The sequence below is a fragment of the Gouania willdenowi genome, chromosome 7 (assembly GCF_900634775.1).
Source record: "Gouania willdenowi chromosome 7, fGouWil2.1, whole genome shotgun sequence".
Classification (NCBI taxonomy): Eukaryota; Metazoa; Chordata; class Actinopteri; order Blenniiformes; family Gobiesocidae; genus Gouania; species Gouania willdenowi.
Genome location: NC_041050.1, coordinates 30,781,442 through 30,808,544, shown reverse-complemented (window position 1 = coordinate 30,808,544; position 27,103 = coordinate 30,781,442). Strand labels below are relative to the sequence as shown.

General features: G+C 36.5%; 1 protein-coding gene across 1 annotated transcript; it reads right to left on the bottom strand.

Annotated features, from left to right (window-relative positions):
- Positions 1 to 354: 354 nt before the first annotated feature.
- Positions 355 to 27,103, bottom strand: elapor1 (endosome-lysosome associated apoptosis and autophagy regulator 1). The gene is made up of 22 exons (XM_028453911.1): positions 27,014 to 27,103; positions 24,079 to 24,199; positions 22,868 to 23,048; positions 22,109 to 22,256; positions 21,938 to 22,018; positions 20,079 to 20,184; positions 19,830 to 19,979; positions 19,498 to 19,586; positions 17,255 to 17,432; positions 14,670 to 14,798; positions 11,212 to 11,302; positions 10,986 to 11,091; positions 10,752 to 10,889; positions 8,444 to 8,707; positions 6,473 to 6,649; positions 6,243 to 6,393; positions 5,033 to 5,126; positions 4,766 to 4,867; positions 3,277 to 3,403; positions 2,992 to 3,170; positions 1,007 to 1,172; positions 355 to 925 (listed from the first exon to the last, which is right to left on the bottom strand). Exons 1-22 carry the CDS (start codon positions 27,083 to 27,085, stop codon positions 830 to 832), a joined length of 2,946 nt encoding a protein of 981 aa, XP_028309712.1. The 5' UTR covers positions 27,086 to 27,103; the 3' UTR covers positions 355 to 829.

Sequence of the window (27,103 nt, the reverse complement as noted above, 5' to 3'; positions counted from 1 at the left end):
TTGGAAAAACAAGTAGAGTAGTACAAGTAGTTTTGCATTTGTCTTCATGACAAAATGACTTTAATGTACCACCATCACAAAAAAATACATATGTAAGGCCATTTGGATCCAATGATTTCTTTTCAAATATAAGGTGATGTCATCATTTATTGGAGGAGACTATTAGTTGTTGATTTTTTATTACATATATATTTTTGAACAATTTAATTTTATGTAAAAAAAAGAAAAATGCACCCATGTATTCTTTGATAAATAATTTGTCTTGTTTGGATGGATGGATGGAAGGATGGATGGATGGAAATCAACAACCATTCTTATTTAGTAAAGTGAATGGTCATTTTTGTCACTTCAGTATTTTGTTGCTTCAATGTTTTATTGTATAAATATACAGCAGAAAATGACCACCTTTGGCAACAATATCACACACTCAAAACTAGACAGAACAAACACGCAGTGGTTGTGAATGCACTGGTTTAGGCAGTCTAAAATAGGCGAGTCTAATAAAAACAATGGGACGGAAGATAAAAGGGAAAGACATACAGTAATACAAAATGTACACACAATAACTTGTGCACAAACAATATAAGTTCATCCCCTGTTCATGTTGCAGCTTTAGAAAAACACTTATTGGCTTTAAAAACAAAGAATCTCCCCAATATGGAGATGTTGTATTTCACCATTATGTATATAAAAAAAAATATGACACTTGCATTTAAATGAACTCAAAACTATCAGTTACATTAGTGTCTTTAAGGGACGCAGTGTCCACTTTATGACCCGGTTTAATCTTCTCTCAGAGCAACGTTGTAGTCGAAGCCTTCCAGTTTGCTCATCCTCTGATTTCATCTTCATCAGTGTCATCGTCGTGTCGGAAGTGACGCGATGATGTATTTAGTGGAACCGAATCAAAACCATCTGTCGTCCTCTGAAAAACACACAAATAATGACCTGAGGCTCTTTGATTTGGTGGCTCAGTGTGAGCAGAGGAGGAGAAAGTATCACTGACCTCTCGCGAAAAAGACCTTATCTTTGTGAAGAAGGATTTCTTCTTAAGGTCCATCAAATCATCTTCTGCATCTTCCCCTTCCATTATTGCACAGCTGTCTGCAGCTGGAAGCTCACACTCTTTACCTCCAGATGTCATTTTCAGCCTGGAGTATTTGTACTGCAGCCTTTGAAAGGAGGATCACAAAATAAACATCTCATCAATGAAGTTATCTTTAAATGTCTTTTACTTTTGAATGAAATAAAGAAAGAAAGAAAAAAATGCCATGCAGGGTTGGGCTCAATTACATGTTTTAGTGTCTTCAATTATCCAAGTTTAATTACAACTCAATTACGATTAAGGTGACTAAGATTAAAGCATTTTTTCCAATTACAATTAAAATTACAACTATCATTTTTCTCTTGAAAGTCAATTACAATTGCTCTCAATTACTAACATTAAATTACAATTAATAACAATTACTGAGCCATTAATAAATAACCCCTTACCACATTGTTAGACTTCCTTATTTATGAACATATTGGTTGTAATATTTTTGGTGTGGGCGTCTGAGCCTGTTTTGTGTCACTATACCCCTCAATTTCAAATTTTTCAAATTGATAAAATGATCCTCAGCAGAAGTGACAGGTAGCGGGAAAAGTTTGTATGAAAATGTTTGTACTAATTGTTAACAACGTATGTGTAAGCCATAGAACTGTAACATGGTTCCCCATTTTTGCATTTAATTAAATTGTAATTGACAGTTTTTATAGAATGTCCTTGCCAATTACAAATAAAAAAGTAAATTATCTGAACTCAATTACAATTCAATTACAATTACAACAGCAACATATTTCTTAAATTACAATTACAATTATAACTAGAATATTTGCATTTCCTGAGAAAATGCAAGTGAGGATGCAGGTTCTGTCCCACATCATTGAACACTGCATTAGCATTAGCATAGCGTTAACATTAGCATTACCTAGCATTAGCTAACATTAGCACTACCCTAACAATAACCTAGCGTTAGCATTAAACTAGCATTAGCTAACATTATAATTAGCCTAGCATTAACATTAGCATTACCTAGCATTAGCATTACCTAACATTACCATTAACCTAACAATAACCTAGCATAAGAATTAAACTAGCAGGAGCGAACATTATCATTAGCCCAGTATTAACATTAGCATTACCTAGCATTAGCTAACATTATCATTACCCTAACAATAACCTAGCATTAGCATTAAACTAGCAATAGCTAACATTATCATTAGCCTAGCATTACCATTAGCATTACCTAGCATTAACTAACATTAACATTACCCTAACAATAACCTAGCATTAGAATTAAACTAGCAGGAGCTAACATTATCATTAGCCTAGCATTAACATTAGCATTACCTAGCATTAGCATTAGCTAACGTTAGCGTTAACCTAACAATATCCTTGCATTAGCATTAGATTAGCGTTAGCTAACATTATCATTAGCCTAGCATTAACTTAGCAATTGCATTAGCCTAGCATTAACATAGCAATTGCATTAGCTAGCATTAGCCTAGCATTAGATTAGCCATCAGACAGCTGAAAAAGTTGACTGGTTGAAATCTGCTGAAGAATGGCTGAACAGCTGCAGTTCAAAGTTGAAGATGTTGAATCCTAAAACAATGAAATTCCCAATTGAAATGAATGGGAACATTTTTGAACAAAACTATATATTTTAAAGAAATGATAAAAGTTAAAAATCACAAAAGTAAAAGGGCAGCGCTGACTTTTTTGACACATTCTGAATTGATATCTTATTTGTCAAAATCGGTCAAACGCTGAAGGAGCTGAAACGCAGCAAAATTCTGTGACGGAGGAAAAAAACGGATAACAATTGAAATTGTGATTAATGATCAATTATGCAATTACAATTATAATTGACCCCAACCCTGATTCCATTATTTATTATTGCAGTGCTTCAATGAAAACCACGAGGGGGGAAACATCTCCACTCTTACTTGCGTGTCTTCTTCCAAAAGTAGCAGCTGATAGTGACGAGCAGCACCGCCACCAGACTTCCGATGAGAACACCAAACTTCAGCCAGAAATCCAAACTCACACAAGCACTGATTTTTTGTAGAGGTAGTTTCTCTCCTCCGAAACAGTTGACAGGCTGCTGCCACACGTAGGTTGTTTTCTGAATATAAAGATACAGCTCTTTGATGTATGAAAAGACATGATGAAATAGGTTGTGTTGGCTATGAGTCAAAAGTGAACAGTTATGATTGAGTGTCCAGCTCTACCTGTATCCCCTGGATGCAGGCACTAACAATCTCTCTGTAGTGGTTCTTGGTGCAGAGTGGACATGCGTGCTGGCTCTCCCAAAGAAAATGGAAATTACAGCCATCACAGGTCCCCTCTGAGCAGTTACTGAAGAAGGAAAAGTGTTCGAGAAGCAAGACAAGCGTTTTTGTATGAGGAGAGATTTGTCTCAAAAATGTTCACGTTTTTCAGTCACATGTGTTTTTCAGATCTACAAATACATCCACGATTTTCACGTGTTTTGCACATCCACAAATTTAGACCCTTTCCAAAAAATTACAATAACATGGAAACGTTGTTTAATTTCCATAATTCCATTCAAAAATGTAAACTTTCATAGATTATAGATTCAGGGCCCACAATTTAAACGATTTCAAGTATTTATTTGTTTATTTTTACATAATTTGGGCGTCCAGCTCATAAAACCCACGAAACAGGAATTCAAAAAATTAGAATACTGTGACGAAATCACCATTTACTTCTCAGTTTTTGCAGGAAAAAAGGCCCAAGAGTTTGGAGGAAGACGGGCGAGAAACAGAACCCAAGCTGCTTCAGGTCCAGTGTGAAATGTCCAGTCAGTCATGATTTGGGGTGCAATGTTCTGTTCTGTTCCTCACCCGTCTTCCTCCAAACCCTTAAACCTTGATTCCTGAGTGGAAGACACACTTTGCTTTCATTGGAAAAGAGGACCTTGGACCACTGGCCAACAGTCCAGTCCTTCTTCTCCTCTTTTTTCAGAAAAACTGAAAAGTAAATGGTGATTTCTTCACAGTATTGTAATTTTTTGAATTCCTGTTTTCGTGGAAGCCCAAATTATGTAAAAATGAACAAATAAATACTTGAAATCGTTTAAATTGTGGGCCCTGAATCTATAATCTTTGAAAGTTTTGCTTTTTGAATGGAATTATGAAAATTAAACAACTTTTCCATGATATTCAAATTTTTTGAAAAGGGTCTGCATATACACAATTTTGCACTTAAATTCAGGTATTGGTCACAATATTCACAAATAGATCCACCATTTTCACATGTGTTTTTTTAGATTCTCACATGTGTTTTTCACATCCACACAAATACATCCACAATTCACACACGTGCTTTATCATTTGTGTCTGTGTATTTAGCACGAATTATCATGTTAATCTGAGCAAAGTTGCATTACGTTTGGCTCAAAAATAAATGCACACGCCGGCTGATCCACAAATGCACTTACACATGATGGCTGATGATAAATACACACACACACACACACACACACACACACACACACACCCAATAAAACGTGTGTGAATTGTGGATGTATTTGTGTGGATGTGAAAAACACATGTGAGAATCTAAAAAAACACATGTGAAAATGGTGGATCTATTTGTGAATATTGTGACTCACGTGTGTGTGTGTGTGTGTGTAAGTGTGTGCGTGCGTGAAATATTTTCAGGTCAAACCTTCAGCTTGGTTTGTGTGCAAATTACCTTGGCAGTTTGATGTGGTCTTTAATGGTCACTGTGGGATTACATCTGAGTCTGATGGTAGCCGCTCTCCCTTGTTTACACGCCTGGGTTACATCACTGGACCTTGGAATGACACAAACATAAGAAAATTTACTTTGAAAAACTAATAATCACTGTTGTTTCTTTTATATAATTCACCAAAGTGGGGAAAAAAATAAAAAAAATCAATTCCAAATAATTTCAGAGGAAAAGCCTCAGGTGAGAATGACACAATGTGATTGTAATTACCTGTAATAAAATATGACATCAGGCAGGCCATGCACCGATGGATATAATGTGTTTGGAGATGAGATTCCATCAACTTTCAACTCTGTGGTCACCCCTGAAGAATTAAAACAATAAGCTATTACTGGCTAATAGACAGAATATCAAAGTGAAACAGCAAGAACAGCAGAGTTTATGTGGAAAAACAAGCAATTTCAACATTATTGTGCCCTAGTTTCCTCATGTAAATGATAAATACAGTATGTAAGGCACCTACAAAATCCAAGAAATAAATAACAGATCTCAGCCCCTATACAAGGACCTTACTTTAAAATTCCTTGATTTTGTGTCCAAATCTTGTGTAATCCAGTAACTTAGATGCATTTTGTGATTGTGTGAAATTGCAGGACTTTAGTGGGAAATATTACAATCTTCCACAATTTGCATTTAAAAAAGATTGCAGTCATGGGATTCGAGCAGGAGAAAATAGCAACTTTATGACGTTTTATTAAATTTGTGAATTTAGAAAAATAGAGATAACTACAGTGAAATGATTTGGTAATTTACTCAATAATTAGGGATTTCTCTTTAATTTTTACTTTCCCCAGCAGGCCATAGTGGATGCTCTAAACCAGCGATTCTCAACTGGTGGGTCGGGACCCAAAAGTGGCTCGCGGATCATCTGTACTGGGTGGGTCACGGACAAATGTCCAACTTCATTTGGAATGAAAGGAAAATATATAGATTTATGTTTGAAACAGCTTTTTTTTAAAAAACTAAAATTGATTGGTTGAATTCGGGGAAAAAAAGGTCGCAATTTAATGACCCTGGCAAAATGTGGGTCCCAGGGTGAGACCAGTTGAGAACCTCTGGTTTAAACAAGGGCCAGATTTGGCCCCTGGACCTTGAGTTTTACCTGGTCTTTACTTTTAAATTCATGATAAAAAAATAAAGTTCTGCACAAATCCAGTAGGCCTACAATATTGTTATTAATATTTTCCTAAAATAACATAATCCTTTTGCATTTGCATGTTGTATAGCAACTACTGTACAGTATATTGACCTCATTGTTTTAATACAGGGGTTACTTTGCAATGTCAGCCACATTGCATTGCATTGTAATAAAAGCTCATTAAAACTCCTCTCACCAAATCCCATCAGAAAACAATAAAAAAAACTCCTAGTTGTGCCCTTTCTTTTACAGCAGTAAAAAAGTGATATGTGGGGTTCATACCGATGAGCGAGTCACCAATAAGAAAAGGTTGCGAGGACACCCTGCTCTGACTCCTGATGCCTGAGGGAACCACCGTGGACTGACAGACGTAACCTTTGACCTCTCTCCCACTCTCTGTCACGTTATCCATGCAGGAAGCCCTCATCCGACCCTGCTCGGAGAAAGCAAGTGCCCTTTAAGTGTCGGACTTATACTATCTTATCATTTTTTGTTAACCACTGTTTTCTCACCTCTGTCCCACAAAGAGCCATTCTAAAGTGACTAAAGTACTGCAGGCCTTTGCTGGTGAAGCGGGGGCTGCTTTGGATGACAGTGACGTTGGACAGAGGAGAAAAGTCGTAATGCAGCAGCAGTCCGTCTCTGGAACGCATCGTCAGCGTGCAGTCACTGAGACAAGCTGAGCGAGCCTGTAGATGAGGTCACTATGTTAGCTGATACACAAACACACCGCATGTTACAGTGAGCGTACTGTCGGTCAGTCATCTGTAAGAGAGCAAGGCATTAGAGAATCAGCAAGCATCAGACAGCTGAAACTTCAAGGCTCCTCTAAGCTTATATGAGATTTCAGAGATGTTGAAAAATGAGGATGAAAGCATATTCCAGCCCTGGAGAAGTCCTACACAGCATGTTTTAGTTCTCTCCCTGCTCCAACGCACTGCCAGGGGTGGACTGGGACCAAAATCCAGCCCTGGCTTTTTCTGTCCAGACCAACTCACTACATTATCGTCTTCTGATCGAGAGGTTACAGGTTCGATCCCAGTCTATCCCTGTCGAAGTGTCCTTTGGCAAGACAATGAACCCTAAGTTGCTCCCAGTGGTGGACTAGTGTCTTGCATGGCAGCTGTGTCCCACTGGTGTGTGAATGTGAGTGTGAATGAGCTGATATGTAAAGCGCTTTGAGACTACTTCAGTGTGGACATAAAGTGCTATATAAGTCCATTGAGCCTTTACCATATGGCTCTTTCTGTATTAATTTAATAATGTAATGAATAACCTTTATTCATCACAGTAGTGAAATTATTCTCTACATTTTTACTTATTTCCCCCAAGGGGTAACAGTGAGCTGACAATTGTAGGTGTCCAGGGAGCAGTTGGAATAAGGGACTTGCTCAACATCCCACAGCGATGACCTGGGTGAGATTCGAACCGGTGACCCTCCGATTACAAGCCCGCTTCCACTAGGCCACCACCACTCCCCCAAATAATAATTATTTCCCCAGAAAACATTAAAAGGGGAAACTTTAACCCCTTTTTACCTTTTTCCTTTGGTCATTTTGCAACTTCCTTTGTCCCATTTTTGCCCCTTTTCAAAACTGTTTTCAAACATTAGCTACCATTTGCCAATAAATATCCTTTTTTTCCTATTTGAAGTCCATTTTTTGCAAGTTCTTTTAGACACTTTTATAAAATTCTTGTCCTTTCTTTAATTTTTTTTGGCCACTTTTCATCCCAATAAGCTACCTTTTGCCCAATAAGTACCACTTGTTTCCCTATATTCCACATTTTTGCCATTTTTCACTATTGTTTGCCACATTTTGCCTCTTTTCACTATTGTTTCCCATTAAATACCAGTTGGTTCCACCTGCCCAATTTTTTGGCTGACTGCTTTTGGCCCTTTTTAGTCACTTTTTATTGTTTTCTTGCCACGTTTTTTTCACATTTGGACCATTTTTGGCCACCTGTTATCATGTCTGCCTCCAATCACTCGTCAAAAAAAAAACAACAGAAAAATGCAGCGGCCCACTTTGGGTTTGCCAGATGGCCAGTCCACCCCTGTCATTTTACATCAGAGATGCTTCATCTCTGCCTGTTTTTAAGTATCTTGTGAAAACTTACCTTTTTATTTTGGCGTATGGTTTTTAATTGCATTGATTTTATGCACAAATGCACAAATATTTATGCATTTATGCACAAATTAGGGGTACCCATCTTGGGTACCCCTAATTTTGCCCAATTAAATGAACCAATGGTATGTAAACAGTGTGAAAGCCTAATATATTATAATATATTCTCATTAAGTATTGTCTTTTTGAAGTCTAAACAAGTCTGTAAGTCTTCCCTTTTGTCTTTCATTTCAGGAAGATTTTAACTTAAAATGTATTAATCGGGGGTGGGGAAACAATGAAAAAGTTGCATAAAAATGTTTTGAAAATAAATTGATGTGCTTGAACAGCAGTTTTTAGACTGTGGAAGCTCCTGACCTTGTTTGTCCTTGTGTTGGGTCCACACTGAATACAAGCATCCTTCCCTACAGTCTGGCTGGCTCTGATGAAGGTGTTTATTGGGCACCTAACACACACTCCGGTCCCGTTGACCATGTATTGTCCTGCTGGACAGGCCACACACTCTGCACCAGCTCCTATTGACGTCAGGGCACAACGACGACACTGTGAGGCCACACCTCCGATTACGTTGGTAATTTGGATGGAGTAGATTCTTGCAAAGTCGGCGCTGTACTTTCTATTCTGTAGAAACACAAGTGATCACCAGCTGTGAGGCATGTGGGATGGACAACAAAGGACAAATAAAAAGGACAGACTTTCACAGACTTCTACCTACAGCTTATTTGGAACCAGATTTACATTTTTAGGACAAGTATACCTCAGTTACCTAGATGTTTTCAGTAAATATGTAATTAGATAATCTGTTTTTTTTTTATACTAATCCTAGCTAAACACCAAATATATATTTTCATGGATGAGCCTGTGGTAGAATATTACATTTCCTTATAAGCTATGACAATATATTGATATACAAATAACATTTTTAGAAAAAAAATGTGTTTCTTCCTCATATTTAGATTTTTTTAGCTCTGCAAATTTGGAATGGTAAATGTCAATGAAAATCTAAAACATCATTAATTTTCTTAGAGGTTTTTTTTTAGGTTTGCACTTAAATTCAGGTGTTGGTCAATTTCCTTCCTTTAGTCATTTCTTACTGTCATTGTGCTACATGTGAATGTAATTTTAAAATATTATTCACTATTGTATCTCCACAGATATTCAGAAAATTGTAAGATATATATCTTTCACGGCCTGTTATTGTCTCTAATTCTTAATCATTTTCTTTACTCCAAAATGGCACATTTGAATTATTTTGTTCAATGTGCCAAAAATACCTTGGCTACCAATATGATTTTGGTAAAAGTACAATTAGATTATCTGTTTTATTATACTAATCCTTGCTAAACACCAAATATATATATGTGATAGAATATTAAATGTACTTATAATCTATAACAGGGGTCTGCAACCTTTAGTCTCAAAGGAGCCATTTTGTCTAATCTCACCTGGATTAAAGTTATTCTGGAGCCGAAAAAAACACCTTCTCAATGAAGACAATACAGTGTATAAAATTCTATACAGTTAAAATAGCATGGAATAATTTTACGAGTTAATGGATTTGAAGGGCTACAAAAAATAACTGAATTTGATAACACATAATCATGTGATGTCACATGCTAATTGCTAATTTCTTGCTACATATCAAGCGTGCATATTAAGCAGACATGTTGGCAATTAAATAAATAGTCTTTTTGTTAGTTTAGTTATTTTACCAGGGATTTAAAACTTAAGGTTAGCCACAGGTGTAAGGAAAGTTTATGGTTGATGAAGTTAAGTAGGAAGGTGGTGGAGTTATTGCGCAATGTGATTTATTTTTAGGTTAACCAATTGTTTTATCTGAATTTTATTTGAAGTTAATGTCAATAATCATCAATACCACCTGTAAGAAATAACAATTCATTATTTTAATTTTTTTTTAAAGCTATAGGGAGCCATTGCAAAAGAGTCAAAGAGTCACATGAGGCTCCAGAGCCGCAGGTTGCAGACCCCTGATCTATAAGAATAAATTGAGGACGGCAGCCTCCAAGATACAAATTTACAAGAAAAAAAATGTTCTTCCTCATGTTTAGTTTGAAGCGAGGCAAAAAAAAAGAAGCAATCATGAAGTTGGGATGGTAAATGTCAATGACAATTTGAAACATCATTATTTTTCCTTGATTTTTGAATGTTTGCACCTAAATTGAGGTACTGGTCAAATGTGATGTAATCCTTTAGCAATTCCTGCTAAATGTAAGAAATCTCTCTTTCACGGCCTGTTATTGTCTCTAATCCTAAATCCTTTTCTTCACTCAATTCTTCAATTTAGAACATTTAAACATGCACATTTTTAAAACACAAGTTGTACAATGGGTCAAAGAAAGCCCTGAAATTAAATGCATCTTCATGTTGCACATGAGCATCATTTGGCACATTTGTATTAGTTTGTTTATTGTGCCAAAAAGAATTATATTGATAAATGTACCATGCAAATTCAACCAACAAATCAAACAAAAATACTGCTTTGGGAAATTTGAACAAAAATATTCTGTTTTTGTTTTAATGGCAATCTGGTAAATTATTATTATTAAACTAATTGTGATTATGGTTAGAATGTGGGTGTGCAGGTGAAAACGTCAGACAGTTGGATTCCTTTGACAGTTACTGTATATTAATGAAATAGTCTCACCATGTGGAATTGCTCTGTCCGCTGAAAAGCCCAGGAGAAGCTGACGGTGTTGTTGTTGGTGATCAGGTATGAGTACGATTGTTTCTGTTGGCTTCCTTTCCACTGCTCAACATCATTATTATACCACTGATTGATACCCTACACAGGGAGATACACGTGTTGGGTCATTGATAATAACGCTGCACACCTTGGTGCAGCTATATGTCATATTAATGTTAAACTATCTTCTCTCACCGATGAGAAGTAAAGCCTGCAGTCAGCCGTACATTGGGTCTCAAAGACAAAGGTGATGCGTGATAGTTGACTTGATTCATTGTCTTTCACCTCAGACTGAGGCAGCCTGGGAATAAAAAACACAGAAATGATAACCTCACACCCATTTACCATCTGTGCTTGGTTAGGAAAATCCCTGGAATCTTTAATCCGTAAATGACTTCATAAAAGCAAGTTTTGACTTGACCTGTATCCGGGAACAGTGAGTGTCAGCATCATGTAGTCTGTGTCAAGTTCCCCTGCGGTAGTGTAGATATAATCCCCAGCTACTTCCCACGCTGCAAGTGTAAAACAAATAAGAATAAATGTAATGTAATAAAAAACACACTCATCCAAAACTCATCTAAAGCACAATATCAACCTGGGATTTTTAACACAAGGTTCTAAAGGGAAATCTTAGTATTTGGAACATCATCAATCCACCTGTCCATTGTACTCCTCTATCCTGTTCAGGGTCAATCAAAGGTCACACTCACATCACAGATGAGACTACATCCTAGACAGGTCCCAAAAGAAACTCTAGACCAGTGTTTTTCAACCATAAGGTCGGTCGTGAACCCATGTGCATACCTGTCAAGTATCCGTTTTGGCCGGGAAACTCCCATATTTTATCCCTCTTTCCCGGCATCGCCCCGTGTTAGTATTTTTCCGTAAATATCCCGTATTTGAATGTAATAATAATTAAAAGATAAATAAATAAAAACATTTCTCTGTCTCTCTAAACTGAACGCTGTCACTAGCCTCGTGAGAACTGCCACCTGAAATGGCAGTTCTGGTGAGATTAGTGTCGCATGAAAAATCAGCCAATCACAAGTGCCACAACTATACTGTACACTCCTTTCAAAAAGTGTTAAAAGTCTGCAACAAATGTATCTAATAAGTCATTAGTAAATACCAAAGAACCACATGAGTGAGCATGAGAAATTATAAGAAAATATGTAATAAAATAAAATGTAAATGTCTAGCTTAAAGACAAGGAACGTGAAATTAACAGTAAATATGCAATGTGTTGACTTGTATATTAACTGTATGTAAATTAAATAAACAAATGTGCTTCATATACCCATTTATGTTTTCATTTAGGCTGTTTTATAATGTAGGAATTAGGACTGGGCAGAACAGTATATCGTAATTCAAAATATATCGAGTTTTCCATTTTGGCAATATAGAAAACTACAATATTGCATATACAGTATGTGTATATATATATATATATATATATATATATATATATATATATATATATATATATATATATATATAGTATATAATAGCTTATTTTGTATTAAAATAGTGCATCCTAACCCAGATCTTCCCCATAACAAGCTACACTACAGAACTCACTCACACATGCTGTCCCTTACAGGTGAAAAAAACAAAAGTGGCACATATTGTGCAGTTGTTTGTTAAAAAATATGCCTGTGTAGCATTTTCCATCAGCAAATTTAACCCAGATATGTATTTTCTGGTCAGACTTCATTTGAAATAAAATTATCAAGATTTATATCATATATCACCATTTTGAGAAAATATATTGAGATACGAGTTTGGGTCCATATCACCAGCCCTAGTAGGAATGTTCACAGCATTTCAGTGTTAATAGAGGTCAGCCTACCAGGGGGAAATTGCTTAAGTTAGATTTCTTGTACACTTGTCTTAAAATATAAGGGATACTGGAGCTTGGCTAGGGTGGTGGGACAGCTTGGAGCAGGCGCCTGAAAATTTCCCTTATTTTCAAATCCAAAACTTGACAGGCATGCCCATGTGGGGTGGCTTAAAATTGAAATAGGGTTGCTTGAAATGACTTGTAATTGAATATAAAATACTGATTAAAAATATATTATTATTATTATTCATATAGAACACAATCTCAAACAACTGTCACTTTCACTTTCGATAATATAAATCTAGTTTTTCAAACTTTCCCGGTGCTCATTTAGATTCCATTAAAAACCTACTCCTTAATAAATAACAATGGTTGCTTTTTGTGATGTTATTTGTTGGGTTTCTTTTTTGTTCTTGTTTTTTTTTTTGCCATCTTGACGTTTCTTTAATTTTTTTAGATATAAATTAATATAAATTAATTAATTAATTAATAAAAAGCATACAAATATCTGAGGTGGCATACCAAACACGGTTGGCATACATTTGTGATGTAAAAAATGGGGTCACGATAAGGGCTGAATGATTATGGAAAATAATCTAAATGCGATTTTTTTCCCTCAATATTGCGATTGCGATTTAATATGTGATTATTTTTTCAACGGCCTCTTGTCATGTATTTTTCAATGAACACAAGCAATAAATCAATCAGTTTCATAATAAACAATTTCAAATAAATATAAAGTGTAAATTTGAAAGCAAGGATTACAACAATAAAGCAAACAAATGTGTGGCTTTACCTCTTCAACATATCTAACTAACCTCACGTTTCATGAAACATGTAAACATGTGGACTGCACTTCTTAAACACTTTGAACAGAACAGGACAGTCAATAAATAAATGAAATAAACAGATATATATAAAAAACAATAAAGCTTAGTAATATTCAGTCAGTAACGTCAGTCACACATACTGAAGTGCAGAAAAAGTAAGGAAAACTAATATCTGCTTTAACCAAATGGACATTTTTTAGGGAAATCAAACTCCCAACGAGCTTAAAATAAATTATTACTAAAAAAAAAAAGAAAATTGCAATCTTTGCGATTAAATCATTGTGTTTTATGATATTGCGATAATATTGCAATTAAAGGTAGGGTAGGCGATTTTCAAAAGCGAGCATGATATTGAATGTAGCCTCCCTGATGGCTCCGCCTTTACCCGCCTCGCCCCTCCCCTCTGTGCTCTGTCTCACTCACATGCATCCGCACAGCTGCTGCTGAAGAGGAGCTCAGCTCATCGCTCGTATTGTGTAGAAACTACGTTGTCTCATGTCTCATTCAGCAGTAAGTAAACAATAAACTTTACCATCATATATGTTAAAAAACGTGATCAAAAACTCTGTTTTAACTCTGTCAGCGGTGACGCGCTTTCAGTGTGAGCTTGTGCATCTGATAGATCTTAATTTCAACCAAAAACTTAAAAAGTGTATATGGAGGAAATCGCCTACCCTAGCTTTCATTGTTCAGCCTTAGACACGACCCAAAAAAGGTTGGGGACCACTGCTCTAAACACATACAGTATGTTGAAATTCTATAATTATATGCCGTGGCTAGCTCTGATAATCACAGGGAAAAGATCCAGGTTTGATTGAGGGAAGTTGGGCTGTTGATGAGTGAGGATGTGAGGTGAACATCCAGTCATGGACCTGTCCAGAGTTACACCTGTGTACTGTTTAACATAAGTTAAACACTTTAGTAGAACTTTCTTTTTTTTTCCTTTTTTTTTTTTATACCACGTCTGCATTTGTCGTTGCAAGCTTTTCAAGACAACAATGCATGTTTTTTTTTTTTTTTTTTTTTTTTCGTCCCAAAAATAATGAATAGGTTTGTGTGATAAGTTTAAAAAGTGCCCTCCCAGACCTTCTGTGGGACTGAGGACCCAGGGCGCCCAACCACCACCCATCTCCCACCCACAAACCCCTGCAGCTCAAGTGGACTTTACACTCCTGAGCTCCACACAGAGAAGTCCAGTAGGTTTCTTACCTGTGCTGTTTTCATCTTTGATGAGGCCCAGCAGAAAGTTGGCACTCTTCATGTTGGCTGGCATCCTATTCCACCATTTGTATTCAAACCCAACCTCGGATTCTGAGCCCACGGGACACTTACTGCACACTGTCAACAAATATTGGATTGAACAAGAGTTTATAACAAAGACACAAACCAGAGAAAAAGTAAAGTACTAAGGCATATTTGTATGAGAATTATTTATCAGCGTACATGAAATAAAAACATATTTTTCACTTGGAGAGCGCAGTGTTAAATATCGTCTTTACCAGATATTCCTAGTTATCTGGATCAGTGATTGTGATCATGGTACCATGATCATTTACACTTCAAAACAGGGTCAATTATAATTGTAATCATGTAATTGATAATTCACTACAATTAAGGCGTAATTATAATTGTCAGTTTCTGTCATAATCATAATTAAAATGGAATTGAGTTCAGATAATTGATTTTTTAACTGTAATTACCTTGAAAATTATAAAAAAAAACCATCAATTATAATTTAATGAAAAACTGGGGAACCATGTTACAGTTCTATGTACAGTTTTACATATATGCATTTATCAATTATTAGAATATGTTTCGTATCCAGCTTTCCCACATTTTACCATTTAAAAAAAGAATTGAAAAAGAAGGGTATACAGACGCAAAAAATATTAAAACCTATATTTTTATTGATTAGGAAGCCTGAAGGTGATCAAGAGATAGGAAAGAAATGAGGTGGTAGGTATTTTAGTTTTTAGTGTATTTTAAAGCTGATTTAGTTATCATAAAAGAAGCTAACAGAAAGCTAACACAAGAGGAAGGTTAACTTTTACTAGGTTATTTATTTCAGGCTCAGTAGGTGTGGTGAATTGTAATTGAAATTTAGTAATTGAGAAAATAATTTACTTTCTGAGGATAGAAAAAATAATTGTAATTGAATTGTAATTGGAAAGAATTCTGGTCACTGTAATTGTCGTTGAATTTCAATTGATCATTGGTCATTGAAAACGTATATTGTAACTGAAATATATAATTGACCTAGGGCTGGGAGATTTTGCCTAAAAAAAATAAAACAAAATTGAGTTTCAATTTGATTTTCCATTTTTTTTTTCAAAGCACTTAAAAATGACTGCAGACATATTGTCAACAGTGCTACTTTACTGCTGTGCGTTTTTGTCCTCAAGAGTTAAAATGCTTAGAACAATCCTAAAATAAAAAGTAAATGAGGCTCTGTCATTCAACAATTTCAAGCTTTAACCCAGGTTTAAGTAACAGCTACTTCACAGTAGCTTAAATGTTCTGATTAAGAAATCAGATAACTACATATTTTAAAACATATAACATTACAATTAAAAAAATAATTAACTCTTCCCTTAGCATCTCAGCATATTGCACATCGCGCTACGGATAACCCACAAGGACGGAACGCGAAAAAGTCAGATAAAAAATTGTATATATATATATATATATATATATATATATATATATATATATATATATATATTTGGTTTTTTTTTTTTAATCTCAAATCTACAAATTCGATAAATTCATTAAATTGATTTTTTGCCCAACCCTAAATTGACCCCAACCCTGCTTCAAAAGCTTATAATAAATATGGACACCCCCATTTTTTCCAAAAATTGCAGTGAATTGGGAAATCTGGATCTGAAACTCGGTGTAGTAATTGAGGAGCAAACCCGACATAACTGAGTACAATTTTAAAAAGATTGTTCAATTACAAACTGATGTCCAAAATAAAAAGATCATTAATTTCTATTATTAACAGTATTTTGGAGAAACAGCAAACAGCAATAGATTGGATGACATGAACATGATTGCGACCATTCAGACTGGAACAATATGAGTGGCTTGACACTCATATTACATTCATAGCTTTCCATTGTGACAAAGAAACGTTGTTTGCCTTATTTGGAACAAGCTTGCCAATCTAAGCCTATATACCTAGAACAGATGTCTGCAACCTGCGGCTCAGGGGCCTCATGTGGCTCTTTGACTCTTTTGCAATGGCTCCCTATAGCTATAAAAACATTAAAATAATGAATTGTTATTTCTTACAGAGGATATATGATGAATGACATTGACACCAAATTAAATCATGATATACCAATTTGTTAACCTAAAAATGAATCGCATTGTGCAATAACTCTGCCACCTTCCTACTTCACCTCCTGTAACATCTACAGACCATCAACTTTCCTTGCACCTGTGGCTAATCTTGTGTTTTTCAATCCCTGGCAAGGTAACTAAACAATGAAAAAAAACTATTCTGGAAAAAAACAGAGATTTGATTTGTGTGGGGAAATATTCAATTAACTGCCAATGTGCCGGCCGAATATGCATGCTTGATATGTTGCAAGAAATAAGCAATTAGTATGCGTTGACCAACATGACACCACGTGTTATCAAATTCAATACATTTTTTGTAGCCCTACAAATACATCAACTAAAAAAAACATTGAAAACGCATTTTTTTTTGGCTCCGGGAGGACTTTAATCCAGGAGTCAAAATGGCTGGAAAAGCTTTTTAATACAACAGCAGTGTGAAGCCTTTGCACCTGTGCCGTTGGAGAAGTAGCCCTCACTGCAGGGCTCACAGGTGGAGGAGTTGGTCACAAAGAACCCTGGGTTACATGGAGGACAGCTCTGCCTCTTCCCAGAGGCGGGCAGCTTCACCGATCCATTCGCCGTCTCATTGCAGATCTTCGGTTCAGCCCATTTGTACATGAGCTGAGTCTGAGTCACAAAGAGAGTGAAACGTGCATACATTATTTAAAGATGTTCCCCTGCACGATTAAAAGGCCAGCTGGTCCATGTTTACAGAAACATAATAGTAGCACCAGATGGCCGCTTCCAGGTGTTTGTGTAAACCTCTACAGAGCCAACATGAATGTGGGGAAATACGTACATAAGCAATGTAAAACCATTATTTTTATTGCAGAAAAGTTGTTTGTTTTTAGTACATTTTATTTCAAACATCAATTTGCACAAACAACTTTAAGGCAGATGTGCATTTTTGTTGTTGGGGTCAAAATGTGGAATTATTTACATAGCGGTATAAAGAGCTGTTTGAATATATTTCAGTTTAAGAGAAAAGCGACTCATAAGTATAAATAAATATAAACATGGTGATTAGTGTTATTTGTTTTCCTTTTTTGCTACTGAGATTAGGCGTGTATGTCTTTGAATTTTTTAATGTAATATTTTTTGCTGTGATATCATTATCTCAGTTTGTGTAAACTTGGCAGACCAATTGTTTAATATTTGTGATTGAGTAAGGCAGTGGTACGTGTACCCCTAGGGGTACATGAGCACAGTGCAGGGGGTACGCAGGAAGATTTAACTAAAATAATCAGTTCCTTTCTAGGCTATTTTTTGGACAAATTCATCACAAACTAACAGCAGTATTGCTAAATAAAATAATAGAACTTATTTTTATCACACTTCTGACAATAGGAGACAATAATTAGCTTCAGTGTATAAAGGAGACTGTATTTACTTACGACTTAAGGGCTCTATTCTTTATTCTAAGTCAGGACTCCTACGTATTCTCCGGTCCAGGTTGCTGAAGGAAATGAGGCGGTAATGTAATTTTTTTTGGGCTGTCTAGAAATCACGGAATATGGAGTTTTCCTAGCGCTTGTGAATGTCATTGAACTCCGTGAAAATGATAAAGTTCACTTTTAATTCGAAACGCCTTCATTGATAAACAATACAACAGGTTGATTTGATCAGATCATTGATCAGATTATTGCAGTGTGACTGCGTCACAGTTAAAATCTCTCCTTGATCAGCGCTTCATCATCATCATCATCATCGCTGTAAAGCGTGACTAAGATAGATTCGCAGCAGAAATGAGGAAATAACGTGGCCGCAGAGCGTCCTGCTTTAATACAGAGGGATGTTTGTTTACAGTGAAACAGAACTATTGGCTTCCATAATACGCAGGTTTAAATATAAATAGTTTAAAGCGACCTGAGCTGAGCCTCATTAAAATATGTGTGGGAACAGTTTCTGGTTCATCCTCATCTGCATATGACAGCTTGTTTCACTCTGTAGTGAATCAAACTGTGACTTTACGTTGGACATAGTATGAAAATAGTTGAATCGCTGTGACCAACGTGGACAGAAGTCTACATCTGTCAGAGTTTTAATTAATCGCGCAGCAGCAGCTGAGTGATCACAGCTGCTGCTGTGCAACACACGAGTCCGTGTGGCTTCAAATGTAACTAAGTCCATATTTCTAGTGAAATATAATGTTTCACCTTATCGGGGCGCTGCACTTATACCAGGGTTAGAAGCGCGTAAGGGGAAAAGGACTTACGAACACAGGAGGATGCGTGTAAAGCAAGACTTGAACCAGCGGCTTTTTGGACTTACGCACATGGGAGAATAGAGTCCTATGTAATCACATAAAAGTTGTAGTTTACCTAAATTAGATTCCTCTTGAATTTGTAGATTAAGACTTAAGGAACCACTGTCTGAGACACATTTATAGGGGTTTAAAAGAGCGTACTGTTCCACAAATGAAATAACGTGAAATTATGTAATTATGGTTCTTGTGACATGAATGACAAATGACAAATGATTTGACCAAAATGCGAAGTGGGTACACGAGACAAAATAGATTGGGAACCACTGGAGTAAGGGGCAGGCATTATAAGAATGCTCCTTTCCGGACATGGAATGTAACAAAGTTGAATATGATGATCTGTACCATGACAGAATGAAAATAAATGAAATGAAAAATGAAATTAATGTGGCTTCTCGTGTCAGGCTTTTTTTCTTTTCCCAACATTACCTTTCCCTCAGAGTCACATGGTGTGTGGGTGTAGAAGTAGTCACTGTTTGTACATGCAGGTCTTGGTTTGCAGCTCCCTGAACCAGCCACTGTTAAAATAAAAGGCACGTCAGGGGAAACAGCCAGCGGGGATAAAGGGAAACACTCCCATTAAGATCAGGAGACGAGACAAACCTCACACTACTTAAGGAGTAAACGCTGTATTTCCATACCGATGTGTGTGCAACAACATGCTAATACCTACAGTATTTGTCCTGGGTATATAAGAATTAGCAGCTTTGAGATAAGAAGGACTTTTGTAGACAAAGCATTGGAAATGTAAACAGACATACATGCGTATTTGTCTTTTTCACACTTATAGCAAACAGTAGCACCCTTATGGGAGTAGGTATCAGCAGGGCAGGGGGTGCAGCGAGCAGATCCTGGTTTGGCAGTGTAGGTTCCAGGCTTACAGTGGAAACACTCAGAGGTGTAGGCCACGCCTGCAAGAAAAGCCACCAGTAAACTTTTAATCATTAAGAGAAAACAAACGTTTTGGAGCAGTTGCACTAAAAGCACAGCTCGGGTGTTTGTTTGTGTACCTGAGACCTCGATGTTTCTCAACAGCACAGCTTTGACAGCACTTCCTTTTAGAGCAAAGGACGTCGTGCGCCAGTACAGCACGTTGTTGCCGTTGCCAAGCTCCGCCTGCACAATTCAGTTCAGTTCAGTTCAGTTTATTTGTTTGTTTGTTTCAGTCGCACAAAATATTCAAACATAAATCACAATTAAATAATACATATAACAAGTCTGAAACAAGCAAAATGCTTCTTAGACCAAGATAAATAACATTCAAGTAAGTTACATACAAAACATACAAAAGAAATGCAAGCATTTAACATCTACATTTGAGTTGCCTTTTTCAAATAATGCAAAATATATAAATACATATGTATACACATGTACCTTCATTTATATAACACACATATATATATATATAACATTTAACAAATGCCAAAAAACACAAACATGAATCTACTGACAATAATGACAACATGAGTTTTAAAAAAATCTGTGAATGAGCAGTTCGGAAACAATCTTAAACTTGTCATTTAATGGAAATGCTTGAAGGTTTTACACCAGGGGTCAGCTACTTCATAGGTACCGTATAGTCCGAACGGCTACCAGTTAAAAAAAGCACTTCTTAAATACTACATTTTCACGGTTTCACTTTATTTAGAGGTATAAGGTAATAAGGAAGGCTCGTAATAACTTAAAAAGGTTGGAAATGATGTTGAGGGTTTAACATGAAACACTTTATTTCTCCTAATATATTCAATCGTTTAATTTTCATTACATTTTTGTACGTACATAGTTTTTAAAAATATATCTTATATATCCGGGAGCTTGACTGTGGGGACTCTTTTAAGAATCATTTGAAGACTGTGCTCTATTTGGTTAAATGGATTTTAATTGGATTTTTAACTTTTATTATCCTTTTTATCCTTTTATGATGCAGTTGTTGTAAATCCACCTTTGTTTTACTTTCCTTTTATGATGTTGCTCCTGTTGTTTTTATTTTCTCCTCTGTTCTGTACAGCACTTTTATCTGAGAAAAGCGCTTTATAAATAAAAATTACTTACTTACTTACTTACATGTATCATATTATACATAACAGTGGTCACCAACACGGTGCCCGCAGGCACCAGGGAGCCCACATGGACCATGTGAGGGGCCCTGAGGGACTCTCGTTACCAATGAGCTTCATCTAAAATCTGATTTACTTTCCAAAGTAACAAATATAAATACAGATGACAGATGTAGTACTTAGTGAAGATAAATTATGCTGCACCAGATAAAGTTTTAGTATTAAATGACCATCTTTAAATGTATATTTTCACTGAAACATTGGGACAAATGTTAAGTGTTGGTGTATTGATTGTGGTATATTATGTATAATATGATATAAATAAGATGTGTTTTTTAAACGCAAGGTGGATTTTCATAAACTATGACATCATTTTCGATGAAAGTGAAACAGTTGCATAAATCAGAAGTAATAAAATGTTGCATGTTGAAATTTAAACATTTCATACCTTTTTACTGCTCGCCTTCCTTATTATCTTACCCTCTAATTAAAGTGAAACCATGAACATGTGGTATTTAGGACGTGCTTTTTAAACTATTAGACTATTCAGTACCTATGAAGTAGCAAACACCAGATCTGCAACACTGATTTGTCACAATCTTTCAACGAAAATAAACTTTTAAAGATGGTTCATTTAATACTAAGACTTTATCAGCAGTATTTAACTCTACTATAATATGTATTCATCCAAAGTAAATCAGATTTTAGATGAGCTCATTGGTGAGTAGAGCTCCTGAGGGCACCTCACATGGTCCATACGGGCTACCGAGAGCCCCCGGGCATCATGTTGGTGACCCCTGTTTTACACTCACCGAGTATTTACTCCATTTGTTCTCAGAGGTCATCATCCAGCGGCTCCCAGAGTCCGTAGACTGACACTGATCGCTCTGGACCTGCAGGATGGAATCGATCAATCGTGAAGGAGAAAGTTGGACAGTGAGAACATAGAGCTGCATCCAACACAGATATTCTGCATCACTCACAAAGAACTCAAAGTAGATGCTGGGGTCAGGGTAGAAATACTCAAAGGAGAGAACGCCAGGTTGTTTCAGGTTCACAGCGTAGGACAGTGACACAGTGCACTCGTCTGTGTTTGAGGCAATGTGGTCGCCCTTTGGTGTCCAGGTTGAGCTGCACAAGATACCAGCAAAGTGAACTCATCGAGGTTTTGGAGAAAAGGTTTTGGAGCTGCCATAAAGGGTTCTCTTATAAATGCAATTTATAGTTTTCATATTCAGTTAAAAAGATAATAAAATGCATTTCATAATTTCATATAGATATTCAATAAATACATAAATAAGCAATAATTCAGTTAATTCATGTAGATATAATTTGTTTTTGGTTCATTTGGTTACAGAGACAAAGGGGGATAACTTTTTATTTTTATTTTATTGCGTTGGAGTAATAATAGCTGTGGCAGTCCAGAGCAGCACAAGGTGAAGGATAGCCTACCTACAGTGTCTGAGAGAAGTCGATAAAAGGATCTCTAAGACTTCAGCTTTATTCAATTGGAGTTAATGCGGCCAATGAGGTAATTTATTTTGTGAAACATGTAAAATGTGTCTTTTAGTGAGTTAATTTAAGATTTTATTTTACTTTCTTAGTTCTGATGGCATTTGACATGTAAAGACATAATTATAGTTAATAAATGGCTGTTAAAACCCAAGAACGATGTTGAGTCTTGATTGAACTCTTAGAAAGTAACACTTTTCATAAATCATTGTGAACGTGTGAATACTTACTTGGAGCAATCTGTGGGAGAATCCCCCTCATTTGTTAGCACCCCATGAGTGACAAACCCTGGTGGCAGCGTGTCCCATTCGTCAAAGGCCACCCCAGTGCCCAGAGAGAAAGTTCCTGCAGCGCACTTGTTGCACTGCTGAGAGCGCATGTCCAGGAACTCCCCGTCATTGCAGGTAAAAGCTTCAAGTTTTCAAAATGCAAGAAAGACATCAGAATCAAAGACTTATAAGATGCTAATACTTGTTTTTAAAGAGTAACTAAACACCTGCCTTCTCCTGACCTGCCACTAGGAGGGAAATTCAAAAAATGCTTTGATTATGGGTGGGGCTCCTGGAGCAGTTAAGACACGCCCAGGCTATATTATAAATACTGTAATGAACAATCTATGCTATGTTAACTAGCTAGTCATTACTCAGTATACCTCTCTATTCACTCTTCTCTCAATACAACCTACTCACCACAGATTGTAGAGCCCACAGGTGCTAGTTTTTATTTTTTTCAAAGGGGCGGGTCTAACGGTGCGTGTTTGTGGCGCAAGATGGTCCCAAAACGTCACATGATCCTGTTCTCAGCCAATAGCAAAAATCAACTGTAATAGCTGGGTTTCAACCCATAGAGGGCAGACTTTTTACAACTAAATATGCCAAATTGAAATACTTTGGCTAAAATGTTGAGAAATGCAGCAGGATCAATCAAAAACACTTTTTTTTTTTTGCGAAAAAATATGAAGTTGTGTGATTGAGCGATCCTAGTCCAACTATTGACATTTTAGTCAAAGTATTTCAATTTGGCACATTTTATTGTAAAAATGTAAGAGTGAAAGCCCTCTATGGGCTATTACAATCAAATTACCCTATTGGCTGACAATGGTGATTTATGATGTTTTGATGGCTTCTTACATCACAAACTACCACTGTTGGCTCCGCCCCTCCTATAAAAACTAGTACCTGTAGACTCTGCAATCTGTGGTGAATAGGTTGGACTGAGAGAAGTGGGAGTATAGTGAGTATTAAGCAGGTAGTTAGCATAGTACAGCTTGATCTTTTAAAATTTTATGGTATAAACTGGGCATGTCTTGACTGCTCCAGGAGCCCCGCCCATAGTCAAGGCATTTTTTTTTAAATTTCCATGTCACGTCACCTCAGTCAAAACTTCAGGGTTTAGTTACTCTTTGAGGATATACAGTAGAACTTTTAAGGTTTCCACTTACTGCACTGAGTGCCCTTGACTGGATCGGGGAGGCCCGTGCACGTGCCAGCTTTGTTGGGAACCGCCACTCTCCACCTTGTGCCGAGCACGTCACATTGTGTGTACTCAAAGTGATAATCCGACTGAGGGGATAAGACACAGGTGTGCGTTTCACACAACTGGATTTCAAAGCTTAAACAGTTACATTGTCACACACATGAAACACCATCATACACCCAAGTAGAAATATTAGATATCTTTAGGCAACTTTGCATTTACTGTATTTGTAAGTTCTGATATCACGGTAACATAAGTAAAATGCTTCGAAATTGGGAAAAGCAATTCATGAATTCCAACCTTTTAATATTTGGTGACTTTGTTACTTAAAGTTGGACTAGAATATTTAGTCAAATGAATGATGCAAGTGGGGTTTTTTTCCATGGCATTTCAATGACAACAGTACAAATATAGCTGTGCCCTGTGTGATGGTATGTAAGAAGGAAATAACGTCGCTGTGCACAAAAAGCAGGCTCTGTTTTTTCAAACTTAAAGAATTTTCCTGTGAACCAGGTCAACCTGTTTTCTGAAAAAAAAAGGATGCATGGGATCATGTTTGTCATGAGGCCATCGCAACTGTTGTTTCTTTTGCACTAATCAAGGATGTGCATCTGCTTCTCTGCAGCCTTTGGGGTGTTTATTCAGCCCCAGGACTGAATGCTGCTTCTATCGATCCTTTTCTAAACAAATAACTTCAGTGCTGTAATTGTATACTTTGGAGGTAAAAGAAGTATACATTTGGTTGCATTGTAAACACCTCTTCCATTCCTGTTGGAGAAAACATCATCCAGCTTAGTGTGATGTATTCTGCTACACTTGTTATAAAAATAAAAGCTTGTGCTTACATGGTTTTCAGTTACCTTGAACAGTGGTTCTCAATCTTTTCAGCCCACGACCCCCAAAATAACGGTGGACCCCCACTGTACCTGAAGGTGGTTCAAGACTGACATTAACATTCAAGAAAAGTGACGTGGAGACAATGGGTTAAAAGTGACCAAAAATATTGGAAAAGGTGGTGAAATGGGATTTTAAAAAACCAAAAAATTAGTTAAAAGTTGCAAATTGGAGTGGAGAAATGGACACAAAAGGTGGTAAAAATGGTTCAAAGTGTCAATATTGGCTTAAAGTGGCAAAAATGGGGAAGGGGGTTGGGGTAAGTAGGAACAATGACTTTATAATGACAAATAATGGGCATAACGAATTGTGAATGTGGTTAAATTGGCAAAACATAAATATGGAATATGGTTAAAAGTGACAATAATGGGTCAACATATGTGACCTTAGGTGGAAAGGGTTAATATGTGCTGAAAATGTCTTAAAAGTGGAAAAAATGGGCAGAAAAGGCATTAAAATTTGATGGAGAAGCGGCAGTACATTAAAAAGAGCAAAAATATGGCAAGAAAAAGTGATAAAAATAGGTTCAAATATGGCAAGCTTGGTGTAGTTGCAGAAAAAGGGTAAAATAATAAGCAAAAATGGGCTCAAATTTTTCTGAAAATATGTGTAGTTTCTTGAAGGCATCTGGTGACCCAATTCCAGTGTCTCGCGACCCCAAACGTGGTCCTGACCCCAAGGTTGAGAACCCCGGACCTAGAACACCATTAATACTCAAACATAAGCTTATTCTTTACTCTAAGGATTTAGCTATTGGTTAGCATTGGCATGTGTTCCCTGAAAGGTGACTTAGCAGACCTATGGAAGGCCACACATGGCCTTGTGGGATTAATGGTTAACAGAGACAACAGCAGGAGCACTTTTCCGTCTCTGTGTTCTGTGATTAGCTGCTACATTAGCTAAGCTTATTGGATCAGATGAACCCTGGTCTGAGGGGAAGAATCTAATGTGAATATGCATCGTGTCCCACTCACTTAATCGCCTCCTTTCAACAGACATGTAGAAACCACGGCAACCGGTCATTGTGACCTGTGCGTCTCAAAATTACACGGAGGGAGAAGAGATCTGAGGTGTTCAGTCACATCATCAGGGCAACTCTGGTTCTTAGTTCATCATAGTATACTCTAAGTATACTTTAATAAACTAAAATGTGGAGAGAGGTATATACCTAATATACACTACTAGTATGAGTATACTTGTATACTTCAAAGTGTACTTTTGTAAACTTAAAATGTTCCAATTTAGTCCAAATAAGTATTAAATTAGTATGCTTTCAAGTACGCAACAAGTACATGGTCCATAGTATACTTGGTATACTTATACTCAAGCATACTTAATAAAATGAACTTCAAGTACACTGCTTTTTGCTAAGGGTTTCACAATCTATGCCCCTATGTTCTTTAAAATACAGCAAATTATGTTAAATAAAAGCAAACAAACCTGGTCGAGTCAAACAGGTCTGATAAGCAACTCTGACAAAACGAATAACATAATTTGGCCCCTTTCACAAAAGATAAAGTCTTTTTAATTACATTGAGTTTCTTTTTGGAGGCAAATTGTTTCAAAAGACAAAAAAAAGAACATGTAAAACAGAATCTAAAATTAACGGTTTGATTTAAGATTTTATGATCAACACATAGGACTTTATTTTGAAAAGGTGGTAAAATACCCAAAACATGCTGCAGTTGAAACGCCTATGAACACCCTTGGAAAGTTGTATTTTCTTTCCAGTTACAGTAAATAAGGATTGAGTCAGTTAGTGATTATAACATATTGAACAGCCTTGAACAGCATATCTATCAGAACAGATGGTGTAGTAGTGTTTAGGTCACGTGAGTGAAAAAGCTGTCATTATCAGTGTTTTTTACACATTCAGACACACACAAACGTGCATGAGTTTCCTCTGACTTATCTCGCTTACTGTGACTAAAAGCAAGACCAATGACCTTTGTGTAGGTTATTGCTTCCATATCTCTGATTAACAGTGAGAATGAGAATCCACTCACCTCTTTGCACAATGGCAACACGGCAGCAGTCCCCACAAAAAGCAGCCACGGTACAAAGTGACCCAGCTGCATCCTCACCTGCTGCCTGGG